Raw genomic sequence first — 24536 nt, 5'->3', positions numbered from 1 at the left:
TCACAGCAGCACAGAGGACACTATAGGGTTAATGAGCGCAGAACTTTTCAGCCCTGAATCCATTATCCCCCGATACAAGGAGATCGCCGGAATTTATAAACACACAAGACGCCCAAATCCAGAAATTCATATCCAGTTTCCATAGGTTTGTTATCATGGAACATTCCATAGGAGGCATTTATCTGAGGTAACACAAACACCAGGAGCCTCCTATGACAGGTGGGATAGGGGGCGTCATGTCTGTGGGGTCTGCTGTCAGTGCCCTGTCTGTATAGACTGCTCAGCGGGATGTCTACGCTTTATATTACAAGGGATGATGGACTGGGAGACTGATGGAGACCCCAAACATCATACTATATTCTCTAGTCTGACAGAGGTGTAATCCTGCTTATCTAGTCTCCAGCATGACAGAGGAATCTTATTCAGTCAACCTCTAGTGATCATGGGATGAAAACTCTAAGAACAGTATATATACACGATCAGCTCTAATGGTATGGCTGGTTAAATCCTGCCTATCTAGTCTCCAGCAGTACAGAGGAATCCTGTCATTAAGTCAGAATAACCCTAACCACTAGTGATAATGGGATAAAATCTTGCAGATGAATGATTCAATCTGATTTTGCAAGTGGTGTAATCCTGCCTATCTAGTCTCCAGCAGTATAGAGGAATCCTAAAATTAAGTCAGAATAAGCCTAACCTCTACTACTAATGGGATGAAACCTCTTATGGAAATGTGTGCACATGACTCTAGCATTATGAGTTTTGTAACCTGCCTATCTAGTCTCCGGCAATACAGAGAATTCTTATATTTCAGTCATTAAAACATTTCCCTTTAGTTGTAATGGGATAAAACCTCTAAAAGCATAATATATACATAATCAGTTGTAGTGTTAAGAGAGGTGTAATCCAGCCTATCTTGTCTCTAACAGTGCAATAGATCAGTAATTTAGTCAGTATAACCCTAACCTCTAGTAATAAAGTAATTACAGTTTATATGAATGATTCCCTCTTCTATGATAAATAGTAATCCTGCCTATCTAGGCTCTAGCAGAACAAAAGGCCTATCATTTAATCAGTATAATCACAGCCTCTAGCTGCACTGTGTATACATCAGTTATTCTAATGTTATAAGTGGTATAATACTGCCTATCTAAAACCTTGTAAATGGACAATTCCCTCTGTGAGTGTGAGTGATGTAATCCTGCCTATCTAGTTTCCAGCAGTACAGACGATTCCTATAATTTAGTCAATATAACATCGGCCTCTGCTGGTAATAGTATAAAACCTGTAATGACATCATATAGACACAATCAGCTCTAGTGTTATGAGAATTGTACTCATGCCTATCTAGTCTCTAGCAGTGCAATAGATTGGTCATTTGGTCAGCATAACCATAACCGCTAGTGATAATGGGATAAAACTTCTGATAACTCTGTATTATACATAATTTCCTCTGGTATAATGAGTGGCGTAATCCGGCCTATCTAATCTCCAGCAGTACAACAGGTCAGTAATTTAGTCAGCATACCCCTTACCTCTAGAGATAGTGGGTTGAAACCTCTGATAACTCTGTATTATACCTAATGTCCTCTGGTATTGTGATTGGTGTAATCCTGCCTATCTAGTCTCCAGCAGTGAAATGTCAGTCATTTAGTTAGCATAACCCAAACTTTAGTGATAATGGGATGAAACATCTGTTAACTCGGTATACATATAATTCCCTCTGGCATTGTGAGTGGCGTAATCCTGCCTATCTAGTTTCTAGCAGTACAATAGGTCAGTCATTCAGTCTGTATATCCCTAACCTCTAGTAATAATGGGAGAAACCCTTTGATAACTTTGTATTATACATAACTGCCTCTGGTATCATAAGTAGCTATCTGCCTATCTAGGTTCCAGCAGTGCAATAGGTCAGTCATTTAGTCAGTATAACCCTTACCTCTAGTTATAATGGGATGAAATGATAACCATTTACATACATGATTCGCTCTGGTATTGTGAATGGCGTAGTCCTGCCTATCTAGTTTCCAGCAGTACAATAGGTCAGTCAATTAGTCAGTTTAACCCTGACCTCTAGTGATAATAGGATGAAACGTCTGATAACCGTTTATACACACAATCCCCTCTGGTATTGTGAGTGGCCTAATCCTGCCTATCTAGTTTCCAGCAGTACAATAGGTCAGTCATTTAGTTAGTATAATTCTAACTTCTAGTGATAATTGGATGAAATGTCTGATAACGGTTTATATACATGATCCCCTCTGGTAATGTGAGTGGCATAATCCTGCCTATCTAGTTTCCAGCACAACCCATAGCCTGTCAATTAGTCAGTGTAACCTAATAAAATATTCACCCTAGATTTGCTGCTACATTCGTATTGTACAGAACTCTGGAACCTCGAAGCCTCAGCAAATTGAAGTAATCCGAGGGATTAAGTGTGAAGCATAATAGAAACACGCCGGACTCACATTTTGTTTGAAGTGATTACTGGTGGAGCATTCTGTGGTCTCCCGCCAGATATCTGTGGAGTTGTCTTCTGTCTGCCAGACGCCGTGCTCGGTGCAGTATCTGTGCGCGTAGGCCGCGCTGCCTGCAAGACACAAGTCAGGGCACAAACATAGCTGGCGCCAAATGACATCTCAACACCTCAGTCCTATGTATAACCCTTCCCAGCCCCCCTGATAGGACCCCGGTATAGCTCCCACCAGGGCTTATGTTCCTGAACAATGGCAAATGCCCTTCTCAGATCATATGTCTGTATATGTCGCCTTAGGCCCTCAGTTGTCCCCATAGTTTGGTGTCAATCAATTGTCATCGAAATCCATTAATTTAAAGGGACAGGTTCCAATAATTAAAGTGGTCCTCCTGTCACTGAGATGCTAATGTCGCCTGTCTATATGGAGGCGCGGTTGCTGTGCAGATCCCGATGTCTGTATTATAAATGAGATTTTTCTCTGGGAGATTTGTTACATATTCGGCAGTGACATTTATTGAATATCACATCCCGTTGTCGGCCTGAGATGATGATTAAAGTGCGACCGGAGTCTGAATGTATGTATAATGAGGAGATCCATATATAGATTGTATCATCTGCCGCCCGGCAAAAGAAATGTGTATGTATGATGACTGCCGCCGGGACCTGAGGTCCGACACAGACATAAAGATCTAGAAGTAGCCGTAAGTACCGTAAGAAGTAGTACTGTAAGTGTGAAATAATACGGCCATATAGTGCCTAATAATACTGCTACACAGTGCCTAATAATACTGCTATAAGTACCTAATAGTACTGCTACACAGTGCCTAATAATACTGCTATAAGTACCTAATAGTACTGCTACACAGTGCCTAATAATACTGCTATGAGTACCTAATAATACTGTTATACAGTGTCTAATAATACCACTATACAGTTCCAAATTATACTGCTACACAGTGCCTAATAATACTGATACACAGTGCCTAATCATACTGCTACACAGTGCCTAATAATACCACCAAACAGTGCCTAAGAATACCACCATACCATGAAAAACAATACTGCTACACAGTGCTTAATCATACTGCTACACAGTGCTAAATAATACTGCTACACAGTGCCAAATAATACTGCTACAGAGTGCCTAATAATACTACCATACAGTATAAAATAATACTATTATACAGTGCCTAATAATACTGCTATACAGTGCTAAATATTGCTGCTATACCGTGCCTAATAATACTGCTATATAGTGCCAAATAATACTACCATACAGTGCCTAATAATACTGCTATACAGTGCATAATTATACTCTTATACATTGCCTAATAATACTGCTAGACAGTGCCTAATACTACTACAATACAGTGCCTAATTATACTGCTGCATAGTACCTAATAATACTGCTATACAGTGCCTAATAATACTGCTATACTGTGCCTAATACCACCATAGAATGCCAAATATTACTGCTATACAGTGCTTAATAATGCCACCATACAGTGCCTAATAATACTGTCATACAGTGCCTAATAATACCACCATACATTGCCTAATAATTCTGCTACACAGTGCCTAATACTACCATACAGTGCCTAATAATACTGCAATATAGTGCATAATTATACTCCTATACAGTGCCTAATAATACTGCAATACAGTGCATAATTATACTCCTATACAGTGCCTAATAATACCACCATACATTGCCTAATAATACTGCTACACAGTGCCTAATAATACTTCTACTATACAGTGTCTAATTATACTGCTGCCTAGTGCCTAGTAATACTGCCATACAGTCCCTAATAATACTGTTATACAGTGCCTAACAATAGTGATATACAGGCCCAATACCACCATACAGTGCTAAATAATACTGCTATACATTGCCTAATACTGCCACACAGTGCTCAATACTGCCATACAGCGCCTAATAAAACTGCTATACAATGCCTAATACTGCCATACAGTGTCTAATAATACCACCATACAGTGCCTAATAATACTGCTATACTGTGCCAAATAATACTGCTATACAGTGCCAAATTATTCTGCTATACAGTGCCTAATAATACTACTATACAGTGCCTTAAAATATTACCATACAGTGCCAAATAATACTGCTATACAGTGCATACACAACAATACAGTGCCAAATAATACTGCTATATAGTGTACAGACAATCATATAGTGGCTAATAATAGTGCTATACACTATACAAATATAAAGTGTCTAATACCACCAAACTGCCAAATTCTACTGCTATACAGTGCCTTATAATACCCCAATACAGTGCCAAATAATACTGCTTTATAGTACCTAATAATACTGCTATGCAGTGCCTAATAATACTGCTATACTGTGCCAAATAATACTACTATACAGTGCCAAATAATACTGCTATACAGTGCCAAATTATTCTGCTATACAGTGCCCAATAATAGTGCCATACAGTGCCTAATAAAACTGCTATACAATGCCTAATACAATGCCTATACAATGCCTAATACTGCTATACAGTGTCTAATAATACCACCATACAGTGCCTAATTATACTGTGCCAAATAATACTGCCATACAATGCCTAATAAAACTGCTATACAATGCCTAATACTGCCATACAGTGTCTAATAATACCACCATACAGTGCCTAATAATACTTCTATACTGTGCCAAATAATACTGCTATACAGTGCCAAATTATTCTGCTATACAATGCCCAATAATACTGCCATACAGTGTACGGACAACCATACGGTGCCAAATAATATTGCTAAACAGTTAAATTATTCTGCTATACAGGGCCTAATAATACTTCTATACAGTGTACGGCCAACCATACAGTGCCTAATAATACTGCTATACAGCTGCCTAATAATATCATCATACAGTGTCAAATAATACTGCTATACAGTGCCTAATAATATCACCATACAGTGCCAAATAATACTGCTATACAGTGCATACACAACAATACAGTGCCAAATAATACTGCTATATAGTGTACAGACAATCATATATTGGCTAATAATAGTGCTATACACTATACAAATACTAATACTACCAAACAGTGCCAAATTCTACTGCTAAACAGTGCCTTATAATACCCCAATACAGTGCCAAATAATACTGCTTTATAGTACCTAATAATACTGCTATACAGTGCCTAATAATACCTCCATACAGTGCCAGATAATACTGCCATACAGTGACCAATAATACTGCTATAAAATATACAGATAACCATACAGGGCCTAATAATACTTCAATACAGTGACCAATTGCCACCACCATGCAGTACTATTGGCATTTCTATGTTGAGTGAATGGAGCAGCATTGTACAAGCTCAGCCATGAATCCATTCACACTGGGGGGCAGGAAACCATTGTCCCAAGGGTCCGACCCCTGACAATTACGTGTCCCCTATCTTGTGTACCGCTGGTAAGTGTTAATCTTGGGATTTCCCTTTTGTCGTGCAAAGTGATGGCATAGGGCTAGTGTGAGCAATTCTGTGACTTCCTGCCTGGATGACCACCATTTACCTCTAGTGGTCACAGGAAGTCCTCTCTGCTGTCACCTGACTCCGAGCTTCACATTTCCACTGCATTAAAAGTTCGACCCAGATGGGTTTCCTAAAGGGCCTGAACAATCTACAAACCAATGGGATGTGAGAGTGTATGAGAAGCCATTGTGCTGACTTCCTTCTCTTTACCTTCCTGAATCATCGGCAGATACCACGGACACGGGACAGATACATTTCCTGGGTAGGAGAATGGCCAACATGCGAACTGATCAAATGTCCCATTACAGTAAACTCCTGAAAGAGAAGAGAACACGCCCATCAATAAGGGTGATGATGTCATCGCTGACCACAAACTGAGAGGCTGCAAAGGATAACATGTTGAAAGACAAATGACTTACACAGCAGCGATCTGCTGCCGTCGACCTGTGGAAGAGGAGCCCACTGCTTCCTCTATGGGCTGGCGACCTCTAGCGATTGCCTGGGCAGCCCCCCCCCCCCCCCCCGCAGCCCCCCGCGGCCTCCCCTGCACTTACCTGAGCAGGGAACAAGGAGCAAACGAGCGCTGGGAGAGTTATAAACATATGAAGAACAGGAGGCCATGGAGGATGAGGAAGAGGAGGCTGTGGAGGATGAGAAAGAGAAGTCCATAGACGATAAACAAGGGAAGGCCACAGAGGATGAGGAGGCCATGGAGGATAAGGAGGCCATGGAGGATGAGGAAGAGAAGGCCACAGAGGATGAGGAGGCCATGGAGGATAAGGAGGCCATGGAGGATGAGGAAGAGAAGGCCATGGAGGATGAGGAAGAGAAGGGCATGGAGGATGAAGAAGAGAAGGCCATGGAGGATAAGGAAGAGAAGGCCATGGAGGATGAGGAATAGTCAACCAGGGAGGATGAGGAAGAGGAGGCTGTGGAGGAAGAGAAGGCCATGGAGGATGAGAGAGGGTTGGCCACAGAGGATGAGGAGGCCATGGAGGATGAGAAGGCCATGGAGGAAGAGGAAGAGAAGGCCATGGAGGATGAGGAGGCCATGGAGGATGAGGAAGCGGAGGCCAAGAAGGATGAGGAAGCAGAGGCCAAGGAGGATGAGGAAGCGGAGGCCAAGAAGGATGAGGAAGGACGAGGAGGATGGAGAGGAGAAAGAAGGGGCAGAAGTGGGAAGAACCAAAGGAAAAAAAGGGGACAAAGAAGGAGAAAAGAAACGGGTAGAATAGGGAGACAATAAAGAGAAGAAAGGAAAGGGGAGAAAGAAGGTGGAAAAAAGGAATGGGAAGAGAAAAAGAGGAGAAAGGGGGAGGAAAAGAAGAAGAGGAAGGAAGATGGAGGAGGAGGCAAAGATGAGTAGGAACGAAGAGGAAAGCGGAGGACGGAGAAAAAGAAGAGGAGAAAGGAGGAGGAAAAGATGAGGTCAAAGGAGGAGGAAAAAAAAGAGGAGGAAGGAAAAGGAGGAGGAAAAGATGAGGCAAAAGGAGGAGGAGAAAAAGATAAGGAGGTAAATGGAGGAGAAGGAAAGATGAGGAACAAGGAAGAAAAGATGAAAAGAATGAGGAAGAAAAGGTGTGGGAGGAAGACTGTGGTTTCCCACCACGGGTGTTTCTGCTTTGGACACCCTTCGCAAAAGCCTGTATGCGAAGTCAAGTGGTAATGAAGTCATGTCTCAGTTTTGCCACTAGGTGTTGCTAGTATGTATATCTGTAGTTGTATATTGCACAGCTGTAGTGAACAAAGGGTTATTGTTTGTCTGTGATCTGCGCACCAATGAGAGCTATTCTTTCCTTTCACCTATCTCTGTCCTGTTCTCTCTTTGCTTTCTGCTCTCCACCACTCACAGATGCTGTTACACACCCTGTAGGAAGTTCTTAAATGGGGAGAGGAAGTGTAGACTCACACTTAGGGAATTTATCTCTGGTTTTCATAGAGGCAAGACACACAGACCAGAGTCTCCTGCAAAGTTTAGCCAGGAGCCTGGCTCTACCAGGTTCCCCCTCCGGGACAGACCAGTTGTAGTGTACAGACGCTCATGGAAAACACAGAGACTTTTTTCTTTAAAGCAACACTTATCTTTACCATGCAGTGCTGAACAACTCAAGAGAGGACAAGTCAGGGATAACCCCAACCCACGCCGTTGAATGTCTCTAAAGTGGCAGTACAGTATCCTATAAGCAGAGGAACTGATCCGCATAGCCTACCTACCTGCTCGTAATGCAGGTGACATCGGAACATCCTCGGACACTTCGCTTAGCTCAGGTAACTAGGACTGGGGCTTGTGTCACCCTAGTAGGACGGGTCACGTGACACTGTAGGGCAAAAGGTGGTATAGCGACAAAGGTCGAAAGTATTCTTCTCTCAAGTATTCTCAAGTATTCTACTTCTTCTAAATTTCCGGCAGAGCACAGTACTACTTTGGGTTGGGACTCTCACAACCTACTCCTCTTCACTTCTCTGAACTCTATTTTAGTTCTACTCTATGAACTCAGCACGTAACTAAGCCAGCACTGCTATTCTACTTTCTAAATCAACAGTTCTTAGCGCAGATGTATTCAAGTCAAGATTATATTACACTATTCACTAATATCATGGAAGAAAAACAAAGTATGAAAAAGAAATGAAGAAGAACGGAGAGTACAGAGAGGAAGATAAAAAAATTAAGTAAAGATGGGGGGGGGGCAGGAATAACGTGTCTTCTATTTTGGGTTGTGGGGTTTCTCGGGATGTGGTGTAATCTTCCTCATGTCTCCTGTGTTTCGCTGTTATTATTACTGGATTCTCTGTGGTCGTAAAACCATCTAATCTGGTAATAAAGCAAAGCTATAAACTTCTCCTTATCACCAATTCCTCACAAGAGTCTTCAGTCAGACTTAGAGGTCTGCGCTGGTGGAATTGCACTGGACTTATAAATGATATCACTGAGGAGCCGTCAATCCCCCACACCAGATAACCACTCCGGATCTGAAGAAACACAGACTGGAAGGATCCAGAACACAGAATCCTCAGGATTGGGTCTGACCGAATATGGCCAGATGTGGAACCATTGATGGAGTCCATGGACGCTCAGTCGGCTTACAGAGAGGTCAGCCGGCCTGTAGGGATCTTCTGTTGTGCTATAACCATCGTTCGCTAGCGATATCTAGCGATTTTTTTTAGCGAACGACTTATTACACAAACAAATATGCGCTGTATATCAAAAGAAGGGGTAATGCACAGCTAGGTAGCTGGTGCTAATGGTGTGACATACTATACAAGCCGCAAATCCGAATATAAGAAACAGAGGTATGCCAAGCACACAAATATCAATTCAAAAATAAGTACAGTGGTACCTTGGTTTAAGAGTAACTTGGTTTAAGAGCGTTTTGGTTTAAGAGCTCAAAATTGTGACTTGGTTTAAGAGCATTGCTTTGGTTTAAGAGCTCCCTGTACTGGGAGGGAGCGCAAGTTGAGGAGCAGCATGGTCTGCATAGCGGGGTCTACAGCCCTGTACTCTGACCCAGGAAGTCTCCCTCACCTTCCAAATCATAGCAGATCCACTTCAGGCTGGGGCTTACATCAGGGGACAGGACTGAGGAGGTAATCTCTGCATAGCTGTAACCCCTCTCTCCCTATAGAGTGCTGCTATACTGTGCCCACATCTGCCCTGCTCATACCTTCATGCTCCCTGCAGTCTCTGTCAGCTCTTGCTTTTCCCATCCTCTCCATTACTGTACAGTAACTTATAATATCACATATTCTGCTGTTTCTGAATGTTTGTTTTACATGTTATTCAGAATAATAAATCATTATTTTTGGGGTGTGGACCCAATTGTCTACATCTCTATGATTTCTTATGGGAAAATTTGCTTTGGTTTAAGAGTGGATTTGGATTACAAGCGCGGTCCCGGAACGAATTATGCTCGTAATCCGAAGGAACCACTGTATACATAATCTTTATTCATATATCTGTACATACACAAAACAACCCTGTATAAGCCCTAAATTAAAAACTCTTAAAACACCCAATTGTATCCAGCAGGGACCCTTAACAATACATAGTATCCCTACCTCCCCGTACTCAGCTGCTATATTAGAACCAACACTATATACAATACATATATATGCAATACACATAAATATATATACCAAAAAACTTTATACACATATATATACAAAGTGCAAGTGCATAAGCCCTCAAAGTGCAATATATATATAAATAAATAAATAAATAAATAAATGACCATATATCCAAATGATGACCTAAGTCAAAAAAGATCTACCAAGGAGTATTCACAATTCGGATTTACAAACAAATATGCGAACAATCGGCGAACTACCGACGATAATTTTTCAGCATGTTGAAAGACCAAAATGAACAGTTTTACATTCGTCGTTTCATCGTTGGGTGTTATTACACGGACAGATAATCGTTCATTTCCATCGTTTTAGCGAATTTTTAAACGATAATTGTTCCGTGTAATAGGGGCTTAAGGCTGCTGGTGGGTTTGGTTGTGACCATAAGGTGTATAGGGGTCTCCTGAGACTCCTCCCACAGATGATGTCGGTGGATAGCTCTGCCACAGGTTTATGTGTATTGTTCATCCAATAGTTATAGAAAACTAGAAAATGTACCCGGCGCTGCCCGGGTATAAAGTGTCAGTGTGTTAATTAGATTTGTTCTAAGGTGCCCAGGAGGCCAAGCTAAAGGTATTGTTTCATCTGAGTTAATCAGTGGAATTAGTGTATACCTGTAGTGCATAGTAGGAGGGGTTCTGTATACCCACAATGTATAGTTTTTAGGGGTCTCGCATATCTGTAGTGCATAGTTGGGGGGGCTGTATACCTATAGTGTATAGTTGGGGGGGTCCTGTATACCTGTAGTGTGTAGTTGGGGGGGCTGTATACCTGTAGTGTATAGTTGAGGGAGGTCCTGTAAACCTGTAGTATATAGTTTTGTGGAGGTCCCATGCACCTGTAGTGTATAGTTTTGTGGTCCTGTATACCTGTAGTGTCCTGTATACCTGCAGGGTTGTATTTAACCGTATGGCAGTGTTATTCAGTCACAGTGTGTCGGTATTGGTCATGTCTGGTATGGCGGTGTTATCCAGTCACAGTATGGCGGTATTGGTCAGGTCTGGTGTGGCAGTGTTATCCAGTCACAGTATGGCGGTATTGGTCAGGTCTGGTATGGCGGTGTTACCCAGTCACAGTTTGCCGATATTGGTCAGGTCTGGTATGGCGGTGTTATCCAGTCACAGTATGGCGGTATTGGTCAGGTCTGGTATGGCAGTGTTATCCAGTCACAGTATGGCGGTATTGGTCAGGTCTGATATGACAGTGTTATCCAGCACAGTATAGCGGTATTGGTCAGGTCTGATATGACAGTGTTATCCAGCACAGTATAGCGGTAGTGATCAGGTCTGGTGTGGCGGTGTTATCTAGTCACAGTATGGTGGTAGTGGTCAGGTCTGATATGACAGTGTTATCCAGTCACAGTATGGCGGTATTGGTCAGGTCTGGTGTGGCAGTGTTACCCAGTCACAGTTTGGTATACCTGTAGTGCCCTGTATATACATGTACTGTATAGTTGGAGTAGGGAGTCCTGTATATACATGTACTGTATAGATGGAGTAGGGGGTCCTGTATATACATGTACTGTATAGATGGAGTAGGGGGTCCTGTATATACATGTACTGTATAGATGGAGTAGGGGGTCCTGTATATACATGTACTGTATAGATGGAGTAGGGGGTCCTGTATATACATGTACTGTATAGATGGAGTAGGGGGTCCTGTATACATGTACTGTATAGTTGGAGTAGAGGGTCTACCAGTTATTACTGTGGATGTTGTGAGGCAGCTTCCCTAGCAACCATTGCTCCCTGTGAAAATGAAAGCAGTAATCCTATTGGTTGCTAAGGCTTCAACTGCCGTGTCTGCTGCAGCTAATTATATCACCTGTGTTTGCAGTGAGGAGATTTTTCCATTCATCTCTATGGGGCACCTCTCTTTCCCCTCCCCCTCCCCTCCTGTACATCTGGCGGGGACGGGACCTTCGCAATAACCTTCCCGGGCACCCAATGTATCTGTGTGCCAAATTTGGGGTCAAACGGTTCAGACGTTTGGAAGTCTATAGAGGACGGACAGACAGACGGCAGACAGACGGACAGACAGACAGACAGACAGACAGACTTTGATTTTTATAATATAGATGTATGGCAGCCATAAGGCTGAGGGCCGAATTCATTATCACTGAGGGTGAGTAATCCAAGGGGGCCGAGTCATCTTATTATCATTAGAGGGCGGGGCCAGAAGAAACATCTCATTATCATTAGAGGGCGGGGCCAGAAGAGTCATTTAGAGGGCGGGGTCAGCAGTCATTTTATTATCATTGGAGGGATCAGCAGTCATCTCATTATCATTAGAGGGTGGGGCCAGCTGTGTCATCTCATTATTATTAGAGGGTGGGGCCAGCTGTGCCATCTAATTATCATTAGAGGGAGGGGTCAGCAGTCATCTCATTATCAATAGAGGGCGGGGCCAGAAGAGTCATCTCATTATCATTAGAGGGAGGGGTCAGCAGTCATTTCATTATCATTAGAGGGTGGGGCCAGCTGTGTCATCTCATTATCATTAGAGGGTGGGGCCAGCTGTGTCATCTCATTATCATTAGAGGGTGGGGCCAGCTGTGTAATCTCATTATCATTAGAGGGCGGGACCAGCTGTGCCATCTCATTATTATTAGAGGGTGGGGCCAGCTGTGTCATCTCATTATCATTAGAGGGTGGGGCCAGCTGTGTCATCTCATTATCATTAGAGGGTGGGGCCAGCTGTGTCATCTCATTATCATTAGAGGGTGGGACCAGCTGTGTCATCTCATTATCATTAGTGGGTGGGGCCAGCTGTGTCATCTCATTATCATTAGAGGGTGGGACCAGCTGTGTCTTCTCATTATCATTAGAGGGTGGGGCCAGCTGTGTCATCTCATTATCATTAGAGGGTGGGGCCAGCTGTGTCATCTCATTATCATTAGAGGGTGGGACCAGCTGTGTCATCTCATTGTAATTAGAAGCCGCGGCCAGCAGAGTGATCTCATTATCATTAGAGGGCAGGGCCAGCAGTGTCATCTCATTATAATTAGAGGGTGGGGTAAGCAGGAGGGGGCAGGGTCCTCTCTCCCTATATACTAGTCTATGGTTTACTTTATTTGTGTTGTTTTCTTGATTTTATTCTCTACGTTAACCCCTTATCTGTACAGCTCTGTAAAAAATAAATAATAATAATAATAATTATACTACTAATAATAAAACAAAAGGAATGTACTGGCCCTTTAAAGAGAAGATGTGCTGTAGAGTAGAGTGATGTTGGCCCCTGCTGAATATGTATAACAGACTGATTGAGTGCCAATAATTTGCATAAATATGAAGCAGTGTTGTAGCTGGAGGCGCGCGGGTCGTGCGCTGCAGTCACCCGGTGTGTAGTCGGCCATGATATTGTGTTTCACACGCTCGGTGCATCCATACATTACATGGGAATCTATTTACTGATGAAATATTGATATGGGGGGGTATACTGTGTGACATTCTGTTATTGGAAATCTGCCACATCAGCATTTATAGATGATAATTTGGTGTTATCTGATTGGCACCCTTGGGTCACATGATTTGGAAAATAAATAAAAATGTTGATAACTTTTTGGTAAAATGTCTCTTTGCGAGCAGCAGAGGGGATATAGATGGGGGAGGGGCCATAACTATTGTATCCTGTTATACATGCAGCTCCCCATCACTCTATCACCACCGCTCCGCCATACACTCTCTGCTGATTCACCGACACAAGTAGGAGTTCTTAATAAAATAGGAAAAAACACGGAACCTGGCAAATCTCCCGGAGATACGACTTGTTTTTCCTTTGACAAATTCTCCATCATAGAATGAAAAATAGTCAAAGACTGTCCAGAAAAATAACATAAAAAGAGACAAGACAGGAGGAAAGCTAAGAATTATCATCAATACAGGGAGCAATGTGATACACACCTGATATAACCTGGGTATAATTCTATACATACAGCTGGTATAACCTGGGGATCTCCTGTATATAATTATATATGTACAGCTGATATAACCCAGGTATCCCCTGCATATAATTATATATGTACAGCTGGTATAACCTGGGTATCTCCTGTATATAATTATATATGTACAGCTGGTATAACCTGGGGTATATACTGTATATAAATATATATGTACAGCTGGTATAACCTGGGTATATTCTGTATATAATTATATACATACAGCTGGTATAACCTGGGGATCTCCTGTATATAATTATATATGTACAGCTGGTATAACCCAGGTATCCCCTGCATATAATTATATATGTACAGCTGGTATAACCTGGGTATCTCCTGTATATAATTATATATGTACAGCTGGTATAACCTGGGGTATATACTGTATATAAATATATATGTACAGCTGGTATAACCTGGGTATATTCTGTATATAATTATATATGTACAGCTGGTATAACCTGGGTATCTCCTGTATATAATTATATATGTACAGCTGGTATAACCTGGGGTATATACTGTATATAAATATATATGTACAGCTGGTATAACCTGGGTATATTCTGTATATAATTATATATGTACAGCTGGTATAACCTGGGGATCTCCTGTATATAATTATATATGTACAGCTGGTATAACCTGGGTATCTCCTGTATATAACTATATATGTACAGCTGGTATAACCTGGGTATATTCTGTATATAATTATATATGTACAGCTGGTATAACCTGGGTATCTCCTGTATATAATTATATATGTACAACTGGTATAACCTGGGTATCTCCTGTATATAATTATATATGTACAGCTGGTATAACCTGGGGATCTCCTGTATATAATTATATATGTACAGCTGGTATAACCTGGGTATATACTGTATATAAATATATATGTACAGCTGGTATGACCTGGGTATCTCCTCTATATAATATATATGTACAGCTGGTATAACCTGGGTATCTCCTGTATATAATTATATATGTACAGCTGGTATAACCTGGGTATCTCCTCTATATAATATATATGTACAGCTGGTATAACCTGGGTATCTCCTCTATATAATATATATGTACAGCTGGTATAACCTGGGGATCTCCTGTATATAATTATATATGTACAGCTGGTATAACCTGGGTATCTCCTGTATATAATTATATATACACAGCTGGTATAACCTGGGTATCTCCTTTATATAATATATATGTACAGCTGGTATAACCTGGGGATCTCCGGTATATAATTATATATGTACAGCTGGTATAACTTGGGTATCTCCTGTATATAATTGTATATACACAGGTGGTATAACCTGGATATCTCCTGTATATAATTATATATATATATATATGTACAGCTGCTATAACCTGAGCATTGCCTAAATATAAATATATATATGTACATCTGGTTTAACCTGGGTATCTCCTGTATATAATTATAGATGTATAGCTGGTATAACCTGGGTATTTCCTGTATATAATTATGTATGTACAGCTGGTATAACCTTGGTATATCCTGTATATAATTATATATTTATATCTGGTTTAACTGTATATAGTGATATGTGGCATGCTGGTATAACCTGGGAATCTCCTGTATATAATTATATATGTACAGCTGGTATAACCTGGGTGTCTTCTGTATATAGTTATATATGAATGGAGACTACCATATCTTGGTTTCTGGGGCTCTTACCAGTCATCAGCGCCCTCTGCTGTTCCAGTTGTATCAGGCATTCTTGCTTGTACTGCGCCCACTTCTTCAGGATGCCCTCGAGCACGGCTCCGCTGACCTAGGGGGTGACAGTTGTATACAATGTGAGTATTCATACACAAGGCGCAGAACAGCATACCATCCCAGTGTTGGTACCTGATGATACTGCTACATTTATATCTATGTTACGGTCAATCATAGATATAGGTGTAACTGATTCCTGAGCATAGCCCTGCCTCTTCCTCTACTCTGCACTTCCTGTCTACAGGAAGAGGCGGGGCTACTACTTATCACTCCTACTTTATAGTATAAGTAATAAGTTTACTTTAGATGTAAGAACATTCTATTGTTCTGAAGCCAAATTATGAACAAATATGCAAGCACACGGGGGAAGAAAAAAAATCTATAAAAATTCCCCTTCTGGAGATGTATCAGAAAATGGGACCTTCTACATTGACTCAAAGGCTAAACAGTCAACGACAGCCAGTGACGTGACCTGACCCTGAACACGCCGGCCAAGTCTCCTTTACTGGAGAAGATTAATGGCCATCAGGAGGGGGATGGTCTGGACGCCGAACATACAAACCATTAGAAGAGATTTCCCAAAATATAAGGCAAAAGTCTATAAAAAGATTATATGTACAAAAATAGATGGAAATGAACTCAACACCCCGCTAACCTTATCACTAAGGCAGTCCGCCTACTAAAAGTCCACCAATGTCTACATGGAATCCCTTTACATGGGTGCATAACCATGGCCAGCTAGGCCCTATAACACCTCTAGATATTTCATAGAGCCAAGCACTGATCTGTCAGGTTGTCACTCACTTCCCCCCGTTCCTTCAAACGGGAAGCAGTGTAAGGGGCCACCCGAACAATCCTTAGATCATTTTGGCAGCCCATTAAAGTCAGTGGCAGTCTGCTGCTACCACTTCTATGACACAGAGTCATGTACTACAGACCATCGCTGATCTTTCAACATGTTGAAATACCGACATGCTGATCATTGCCTTTCAACATGTGCTATTATTATACTGAACAATCGGTAATTAGTAAGTAAGGCCGTTAAAGATTTAGTGTAATAAGGCCTTTAGGGAACACTTGGGCCTTTGGTTCCTTCATTGATAGATAATTGCATAGTATTCCTTGTAGACATTGGTGGACTTAATGGACTTCTAATAGTTGGACTGGCTTAGTGATTAGGTTCATGGGGTCTTGGGTCCATAGCTATCTATTTTTGTACCAAATCAATACATGAACCCAATTAATAATGATGAATTAATTGATGGCTCAAGTGTCCAACACAAGAAAGTCAACTAAAGGTCTACTAGCCATTAAAACTGGACTTGGACATACACCCAAGACCTAAAATTGCATCTGGTCTGACTGGTTTGCCCATGAGCACATCCCATTAGGTCCACCGATGTCTACACTGAATTAAGGCTTAAGTATCGCAACACAGAGGTTCAAGCTGGGCAGGAGACCCAGGAGTTGGGAGTGTGGTGTTCTACCACAGGAGTTACATTTAGATACACCCTTTGCAAAAGTCTGTACTTATTGTACTATTGTGGTGATAAAAGTAATACTAAAGTTTGCCACTAGATGTCGCTGTATTATATATGTGTACTTGGAAGCCGCACAGCTGAAGGATGTAAAGGGTTATTGTTTTTCTATGTGTCACCTGAATCTGTAGACCAGTAGGAGTCTTGTTTTGTTCTCTCCACCCTTATTTCTTATGTTGCACTCTTCACCCACTCACAGCGCACATTAGTTACGCAAGAGAAGTAAGTCTCATGGGTGGAGGAGAAGCAAAGGTCTTTCGTGTTAGGCATTGTGGAAGAAGGACGCAAGCTAGATAGCCCTCTGCCCCCAGTCTTAGCTAGAACCCCGTATGGGAAGGACGCAAGACAGTACACCTCTAACAACTTTCTTACAAGTAATGCTACACAGCACTATGCACTGTTAAACCCCTCTTAGGAGAGGACAAGCCAGAGACAACCTCAACCCACACCGAGGACATGGAGTATAACAGAGCAGGACAGTATCGACGAAAGCCAAAGAACAAGAAACTGATCTAGATAGAGCAAAGTTGCAGTGAGATAATGAACTCTATCTTGCAGTGCGGCTATCAGCAGGGAACGCTCACCATTCCGCTCATTCCAAGTAACAAGGTCTGGGGCTTGTGTCACCCTCTAGGAAGGTTCAGCCGAGTCTAGTGGGCATAAGGTGGTGTGAAGACTAACTTAAAGTCAATACACGGGCACAGGTGTTCTTCTTCTAAGTATTCTACCTCATCCTCCAACATCCCGGCAGAGCACAGTACTACATGGGTTGAGACTCTCCCGGTATCCTCCTCTCGGCTACGTTGTTTCTCTGCACTACTCAGCAGTACTCAGTCAACATGACTATATCCTACATTGCACCTTTACTACAGATCAGGTTGCTGTATTGTCAAGTATTTATTCGGAACTATTGTCAAGTGTGTTCTCCAGTGCTTTATCCAGAGAGACCTCATACTGTCGACTCTGTATTATCTGCTGCACATTTGCAATTAGTAAACCAGCCTTCCTTACGTTAAAGCGACTCTGTGCTTTCTTGCTATCCACAGACACAGCACACACCACAACCTTGGCACACTTCCCCTTTGTGGGTTGTGGTTCCTATAGTCCGGAAGGGTCACTACACCACTCTGGCCATCCGTGATCTCATTATCCCAAGGGACCCCGTAGCAACCCAGCAGGACACTGACCAAAGGGGAAAAGGGTACAAGCGGCCTTTAAAACTAAAAGCAGGCGTGCCATCACACCTGTGTGCCCCCCAGGCACTGGCGTCACAAGACAACACTCTGAGGTCCGACTGTACCACAGAAGTGGCGTCACACCTCAACATCTAGCAAGTGACTGTCCGCTTCTCCGATGTAACAACCCCCTGGAGGTACACCACAGGAGGGCCTACATTAAAGTTTCTTTCTACCAAACCTGAGAGCAAAGCTTTAGTGAAGGGTTGGTGCTTTGGTAGGTTATATTATGGGGGAACCCAAAAAGAAAGTCCTGCCAAATACAACTTTTTTTTAGGTTATATTATGGCTACATGTCCTGGACCTCCTGTAGTTCTCCTAAACTGAACTCAGATTTTCTCAGGGTTTTATGGTGATCCAAGTTTAGCTCAAAGGAACTGTGCGGTATCCAGGTCTTACCACTGTAATTAGGATACTGGTGGTTATTGGAGAGCATGGTTGGGCTAAACTTAGGCAACACTCTCCATCATGGCTCATCAATGCCCTAGAGAAATCCTCTCCTTTCACAAAGAGTAGAGGGGACTGTGGAAGCAGGTGGTAGAATGGACTGGAAAAGTATAGTCTGCCATTGGAGATGCAATCACATTTGGGACAGTGACTACTGACTACCATGGTTGGGATAGGCTTGTTAACAAGTGGCCACCATTAAGTTATGAACCTAAAGGATCGATAATATTTTGCTACTGCAATAGTCTGCACCTTCAGGCAACATTGATTCGGTACTGTTCAGGAAAAAAGCAGCCATGTTTATCTCATCGTGGACAACCCCTTTCATGGGTCTTGAGATCTGAAGGACCCACTATAATATAAATATATTCCTTAGTGCGGACTATAGCTAATCCTCGCTTGGAGCAGCCATTATGAGCTGCAGATCTTCTCATACTCTCCACCCTCATGAAGTTGTTTACAACATACGATACTGCCAGAGAAGTTCTGAAGTGCTTGGGACGGTGTTCCCATAGTCCGCCGGGCACCGAAGCACATCCTCACAGCAGTAATAGATGAAGCCGTCAGGACGTTTGATGTAGCTCCTCAGCTGGTGATTATCTTTAGCTTGTTAATACTCTTCCACCTTGTTATGTTAAAACTTGTCATGGTTAGATTGGATGCCGGCCACTGACCATCGCAATGTAAACAGCTCCCTAAATGTGTAAACTCCCCTCCGAGTCTGCTTTTCATCAACTATAAGAAGATATTTAGAAAAACAGACCATCATAACACAATCGAGAGGGGGAAGGGGGCAGTGAAAACATGAAGAGCTGGGAATGGCGGACATGGTGAGCAATGGTCCATACACTGTGGAGCAAGGCTATGTATTCTCATCAGGGAGCTGGAGAAGAAGGCCGTCAAGAGAGTAGATCAGAGTAGACAAGTCCACAAGGTCAGAGTCGGCCCGCAAAGAGTAGATATTAGGTCTCAGTGGACAGGTCCATAGGGTTACAGTCAGCCCGGAGAGCGTAGACTTTAACGTTCCGTTATGTTGCCATAGGCAGGAGCGTACCTACAACCATAGCAGCCATAGTGGCTGCTATGCGGCCGTCTCACAAAGAGCTGGGCCAGCCCATGAAGCATTGGAGCCAGCCTACAAAGCATAGGAGCTGTCCTACAAAGAGCAAGGTCAGCCCACAAAGCATAGGAACCGGCCTACAAAGAGCAGGGCCAGCCCACAAAGCATAGGAGCCGGCCTACAAAGAGCAGGGCCAGCCCACAAAGCATAGGAGCCAGCCTACAAAGAGCAGGGCCAGCCCACAAAGCATAGGAGCCGGCCTACAAAGAGCAGGGCCAGCCCACAAAGCATAGGAGCCGGCCTACAAAGAGCAGGGCCAGCCCACAAAGCATAGGAGCCGGCCTACAAAGAGCAGGGCCAGCCCACAAAGCATAGGAGCCGGCCTACAAAGAGCAGGGCCAGCCCACAAAGCATAGGAGCCGGCCTACAAAGCATAGGAGCCGGCCTACAAAGCATAGGAGCTGTCCTACAAAGAGCAGGGTCAGCCCACAAAGCATAGGAGCCGGCCTACAAAGAGCAGGGCCAGCCGACAAAGCATAGGAGCCAGCCTACAAAGAGCAGGGCCAGCCCACAAAGCATAGGAGCCGGCCTACAAAGAGCAGGGCCAGCCCACAAAGCATAGGAGCTGGCCTACAAAGAGCAGGGCCAGCCCACAAAGCATAGGAGCTGGCCTACAAAGAGCAGGGCCAGCCCACAAAGCATAGGAGCCGGCCTACAAAGCATAGGAGCTGGCCCAAGAAGCATAGGAGATGGCCTACAAAACATAGAAGACAGCCTACAAAGAGCAGGGCTAGCCCACAATTCATAGCAGTCGGACCATAAAGCACAGGAGCCGGCCCTCACAGAGCAAGAGTCAGATCATAGGAGGCCTTGGATTACAGGCCTGTGTTATATGCAGAATACAATTTGTTGATATTGCAGCGGCGAGGCATCTTAGTAAATACAGCGCCACTAGGGTCACCAACCAGCTCACTATTCAGAGTAGCAAAAACTCAGCCAGAGGACAGAAATAGTTCTGTGCTTTATAACCACTAGGGGGAGCTCACTCTAATAAAGAAAACACTGCCCCCAGAGGTAATGGCAGTAAGTGCAGGACATAACAAGTCTACTGATACTTTCCTATCTATATATTGCTCCAGTAGTGGCTCCCCACCGCATGGAGCAGAACTTGGGGCGCGCCCTCATTCCTAAATATTTACACAGTGTGACCCGACTGTTTACAAGGAATGAGAGAAAATGTCTGGGTTTTATCTGCATTTTCCAGCAGATGCTCTGCGCTGCTGTGAGATAAATGAGCTGGAGATTATAGAAAACTCAAGACTGAGGGGCTCAGAAATGTGGAGAAATCCAAAACGGACACAACACTCACCTGTTACCTCTCCCCCCAGTCCTAAAGGAAGGCGCCATTGTTAGTCCGTCAATGACTGCGACCAATATAATAGAACAGAGAGGCCTCTCATCTGGGTCAGTCCTGGGCTCAGATGTGAGTCGTATCTGGGCAGCAGCCCTGTGATGCAATCCCCTCCTGTATCATCTGTTCAGCGTGTAGCCCCCCCCCCCCCCCCCATCCTACATACTGTACATACCAGACATTGTGCTCAATAAAGAAAGAGTCACAATGAATCATTGGGATGTCAGCATCCCCCGACAACAGCGAGAACCCAATCCAGAGCGATCTGCTGAGGACATGACCATAACCCAGGAAACATGGTGGCTATTGGGAGCAGGATCTTCATATACCCAGGTTATACCAGCTGTGTATATATCATTATATACAGGATATACCAGCATGCTCAACATCACAATATAAAGGAGATACCCAGGTTATAGCAGCTGTACAATATCATTATATATAGGAGATACCCAGGTTATACCAGCTGTACATATAAATTATATACAGAAGATACCCAGGATATACCAGCTGTACATATATATATAATTATATACACGATATCCCCAGGTTATACCAGCTGTACATATATAATTATATACAGGATATCCCCAGGTTATACCAGCTGTACATATATAATTATATACAGGAGATACCCAGGTAATACCAGCTGTATATATATTATATACAGGAGATACCCAGGTTATACCAGCTGTTCATACATAATTATATAAAGGCGATACCCAGGTTATACCAGCTGTACATATATATTATATACAGGAGATCCCCAGGTTATACCAGCATTGTATAGACAGTGATGAGTATATAGAGTAACGCCCGTCCTGCGGTATAACATGGGATGTGGGATGCACAGCAGCGCAGTAATGAAAGGTCAGGATGTTTCTACTGATACGTTATATCCGTCTCTTCTGTAGATATATAAATCTCTCACACTCTCATCCTCTTCTTAGTATAGATCATAGGGGTTGATAGATAGGGCGGCTCCCCTGCTGGTGAGGCTGTGTACAGCAATGTTTGAGGGATTCATCATAATCCGTTATATTTTATATATCATTTAGATGTCAGGTCCCTTTAAGAAAAAAAAACTGTAGTTGGGTGACAACTGATATGGCCATCATTGTAGTCCTGCTTTGTCATTGTTACGCAGGATGTATCACTACACAACAAGGACTATGTGATAGTCAGGAGCCAGAGAAAGCTGGGTAACACCAATTTAAGAACCTTATTTAGTAATTTCCACTAATCCCTTGGGTTATTATCCACATACGAAGAGGCTCCGCCTCCTGTAGGTCATCAACACACCACCTTGGCCCAAACTCCACCCATCTGTGAGTGACATAACTTACCACACTGCTGCAAAGACATTGTTATTTCTAATGATGTAACATTTACAACATTCTTTCCTTTGTGGGCGGAGTTTGTTTGTCACATGACTGAACTGATGTAATCATGCAGGGCTGTGTATTGTTGCCATGTGGACCTCTGGATCTTTTTGATAATTCCACAGTGGAAACTTAGCCTGTATTTGCGATATCCCTGGGGTCGTTGCTTTACCGCGGAGTGGACGCAGCTGGTGGTGGACGCGTGTTTATACAATGTCTCATATTAATTACATACAAATATAAAATAACGACACCCCCCCTCTCAGATCTGGTCCACGGGGAGCGTGTTGTGTGGTCCAGGACAGAGATGCACTTTGTGGACCCAGAGTTTTTGACATTTTTAACCAGTTAAAGCCAAACCCCAGTGACTACTGTGCTCATGCAGATTGCCTAGCAACCACTTCACTTCCTGTCTGATGACCACCATTTTAGTTGTTCAAACAGCAAAGGGCCACACCAGAAATCATAGACAAAAACAAGCCTGCTCCACAGCTGTATTCACAATTCTGTGAAACCATCATCATGCTGTAGCCATGAATACAATACAGACCAAGTAACGTGGGTTCTAAGGGGAGAAGTCTGTACTTTAGGCTGCTCTTAGTACAGGAAGTCACAACCATTGTCGGCCATTTTGGAACTTGGTGGCCACCATGATGGTCCTTCTGATCTGTCTTCTATTGTGTCAGAGAGATCTTTTAATACTCTCCCAAAGCATCAGGAACATTTCTAGCTAAATGTTTTTGAGATCTTGCCCCTGAATTTATGTCTCTGGGCCATAGTCACTGCTTATCGATGCAAGGACTAGAAGTAGTAGTGACATCACGGACCATAACATTGTCCATCAGGGCCTGAGTGGGAACAGATTGGCTCAGCTCACCCCAAAGACGACTCGTTTGGCCGGTGCCAAGTGGCTTTACAAGTGAAAGAGAAGAAGCTGTGATGTTGTATAGTAACATTCTCCTCAAGAAACTGGAGCACACGCCAAGGAGACAGCGTATTTCCTGTTGTCTTCCTCAGGAGGAGCAGGGCAAGAAGAAGTAGTAGTGACATCACTCGACCATAATATTGTCCATCAGGACCTAAGTGGAAACAGAACGGCTCAGCTAACCCATACAAAGAGCGGCTTGGCGGGCGGTAGTAAGCATTGTAAATCTTGAGAAACATGGGCAAGAATAGCGATGATTCAACCTTTTAGCTCCAACTGTAAGAACAACAAACCAGACGGGAATGGCTGACGCGTTTCAGGTCTTCTGATCTTTACTCATAGCCAATGTTTGATGACAAGGAGGTCTGAAACTCATCAGACACTGACTTTATTGTCTCTTGTGCAAGTACATGGAAGGGGAGTACATAGGGGTAAAGGGAACAGAGATTAAAATGGTGCTGCTTAGAACACATTCATAACAACTCGAGACTAGGGAATTTACGGCTTGTTTCTCCTTTCCGTGACCCTTGGGTTGTAGGATCTGTAGGGAGGAGATAACTGCACAAGTCTCACCATGCATGAAAAATGGGATGGAGCCAACTTGAGCTGGGTCCCTTTTTCCATGGGCTACTCTATGGTACATAGAGCTGACATATGGAAAGTCTACATGGCTTGAAGTTGCCATTGCAGTGCCCACATTATGCACCGAGTTGTGGTCCTCGGTGCATAATGTGGGTACAGACTGGGTACAGACTT

The 24536-nt window shown here is 43.1% G+C and overlaps 1 protein-coding gene across 3 annotated transcripts in view; it reads right to left on the bottom strand.

Annotated features, from left to right (window-relative positions):
- GLP2R (glucagon like peptide 2 receptor) overlaps positions 1 to 24536 on the bottom strand; it is a 71455-nt gene that overhangs the window by 13684 nt on the left and 33235 nt on the right. For 2 of the 3 annotated variants that reach the window (XM_069953448.1, XM_069953447.1), the window contains exons 2-4: positions 15741 to 15837; positions 6196 to 6300; positions 2469 to 2590 (exon numbers count right to left, since the gene is read on the bottom strand). In XM_069953448.1, coding sequence (XP_069809549.1) covers positions 2469 to 2590; positions 6196 to 6300; positions 15741 to 15747 — 234 coding nt within the window. In that variant the 5' untranslated portion in view covers positions 15748 to 15837. Of the gene's footprint in view, positions 1 to 2468; positions 2591 to 6195; positions 6301 to 15740; positions 15838 to 21431; positions 21528 to 24536 lie in introns of those variants that run through there. The other variant, XM_069953449.1, reaches the window with a different exon arrangement.

This window comes from Dendropsophus ebraccatus, chromosome 14 (assembly GCF_027789765.1).
Source record: "Dendropsophus ebraccatus isolate aDenEbr1 chromosome 14, aDenEbr1.pat, whole genome shotgun sequence".
NCBI classification, from domain to species: Eukaryota; Metazoa; Chordata; class Amphibia; order Anura; family Hylidae; genus Dendropsophus; species Dendropsophus ebraccatus.
The sequence above is the reverse complement of the archived record's forward strand: the minus strand, read 5'-3'. Positions and strand labels throughout refer to the sequence as shown.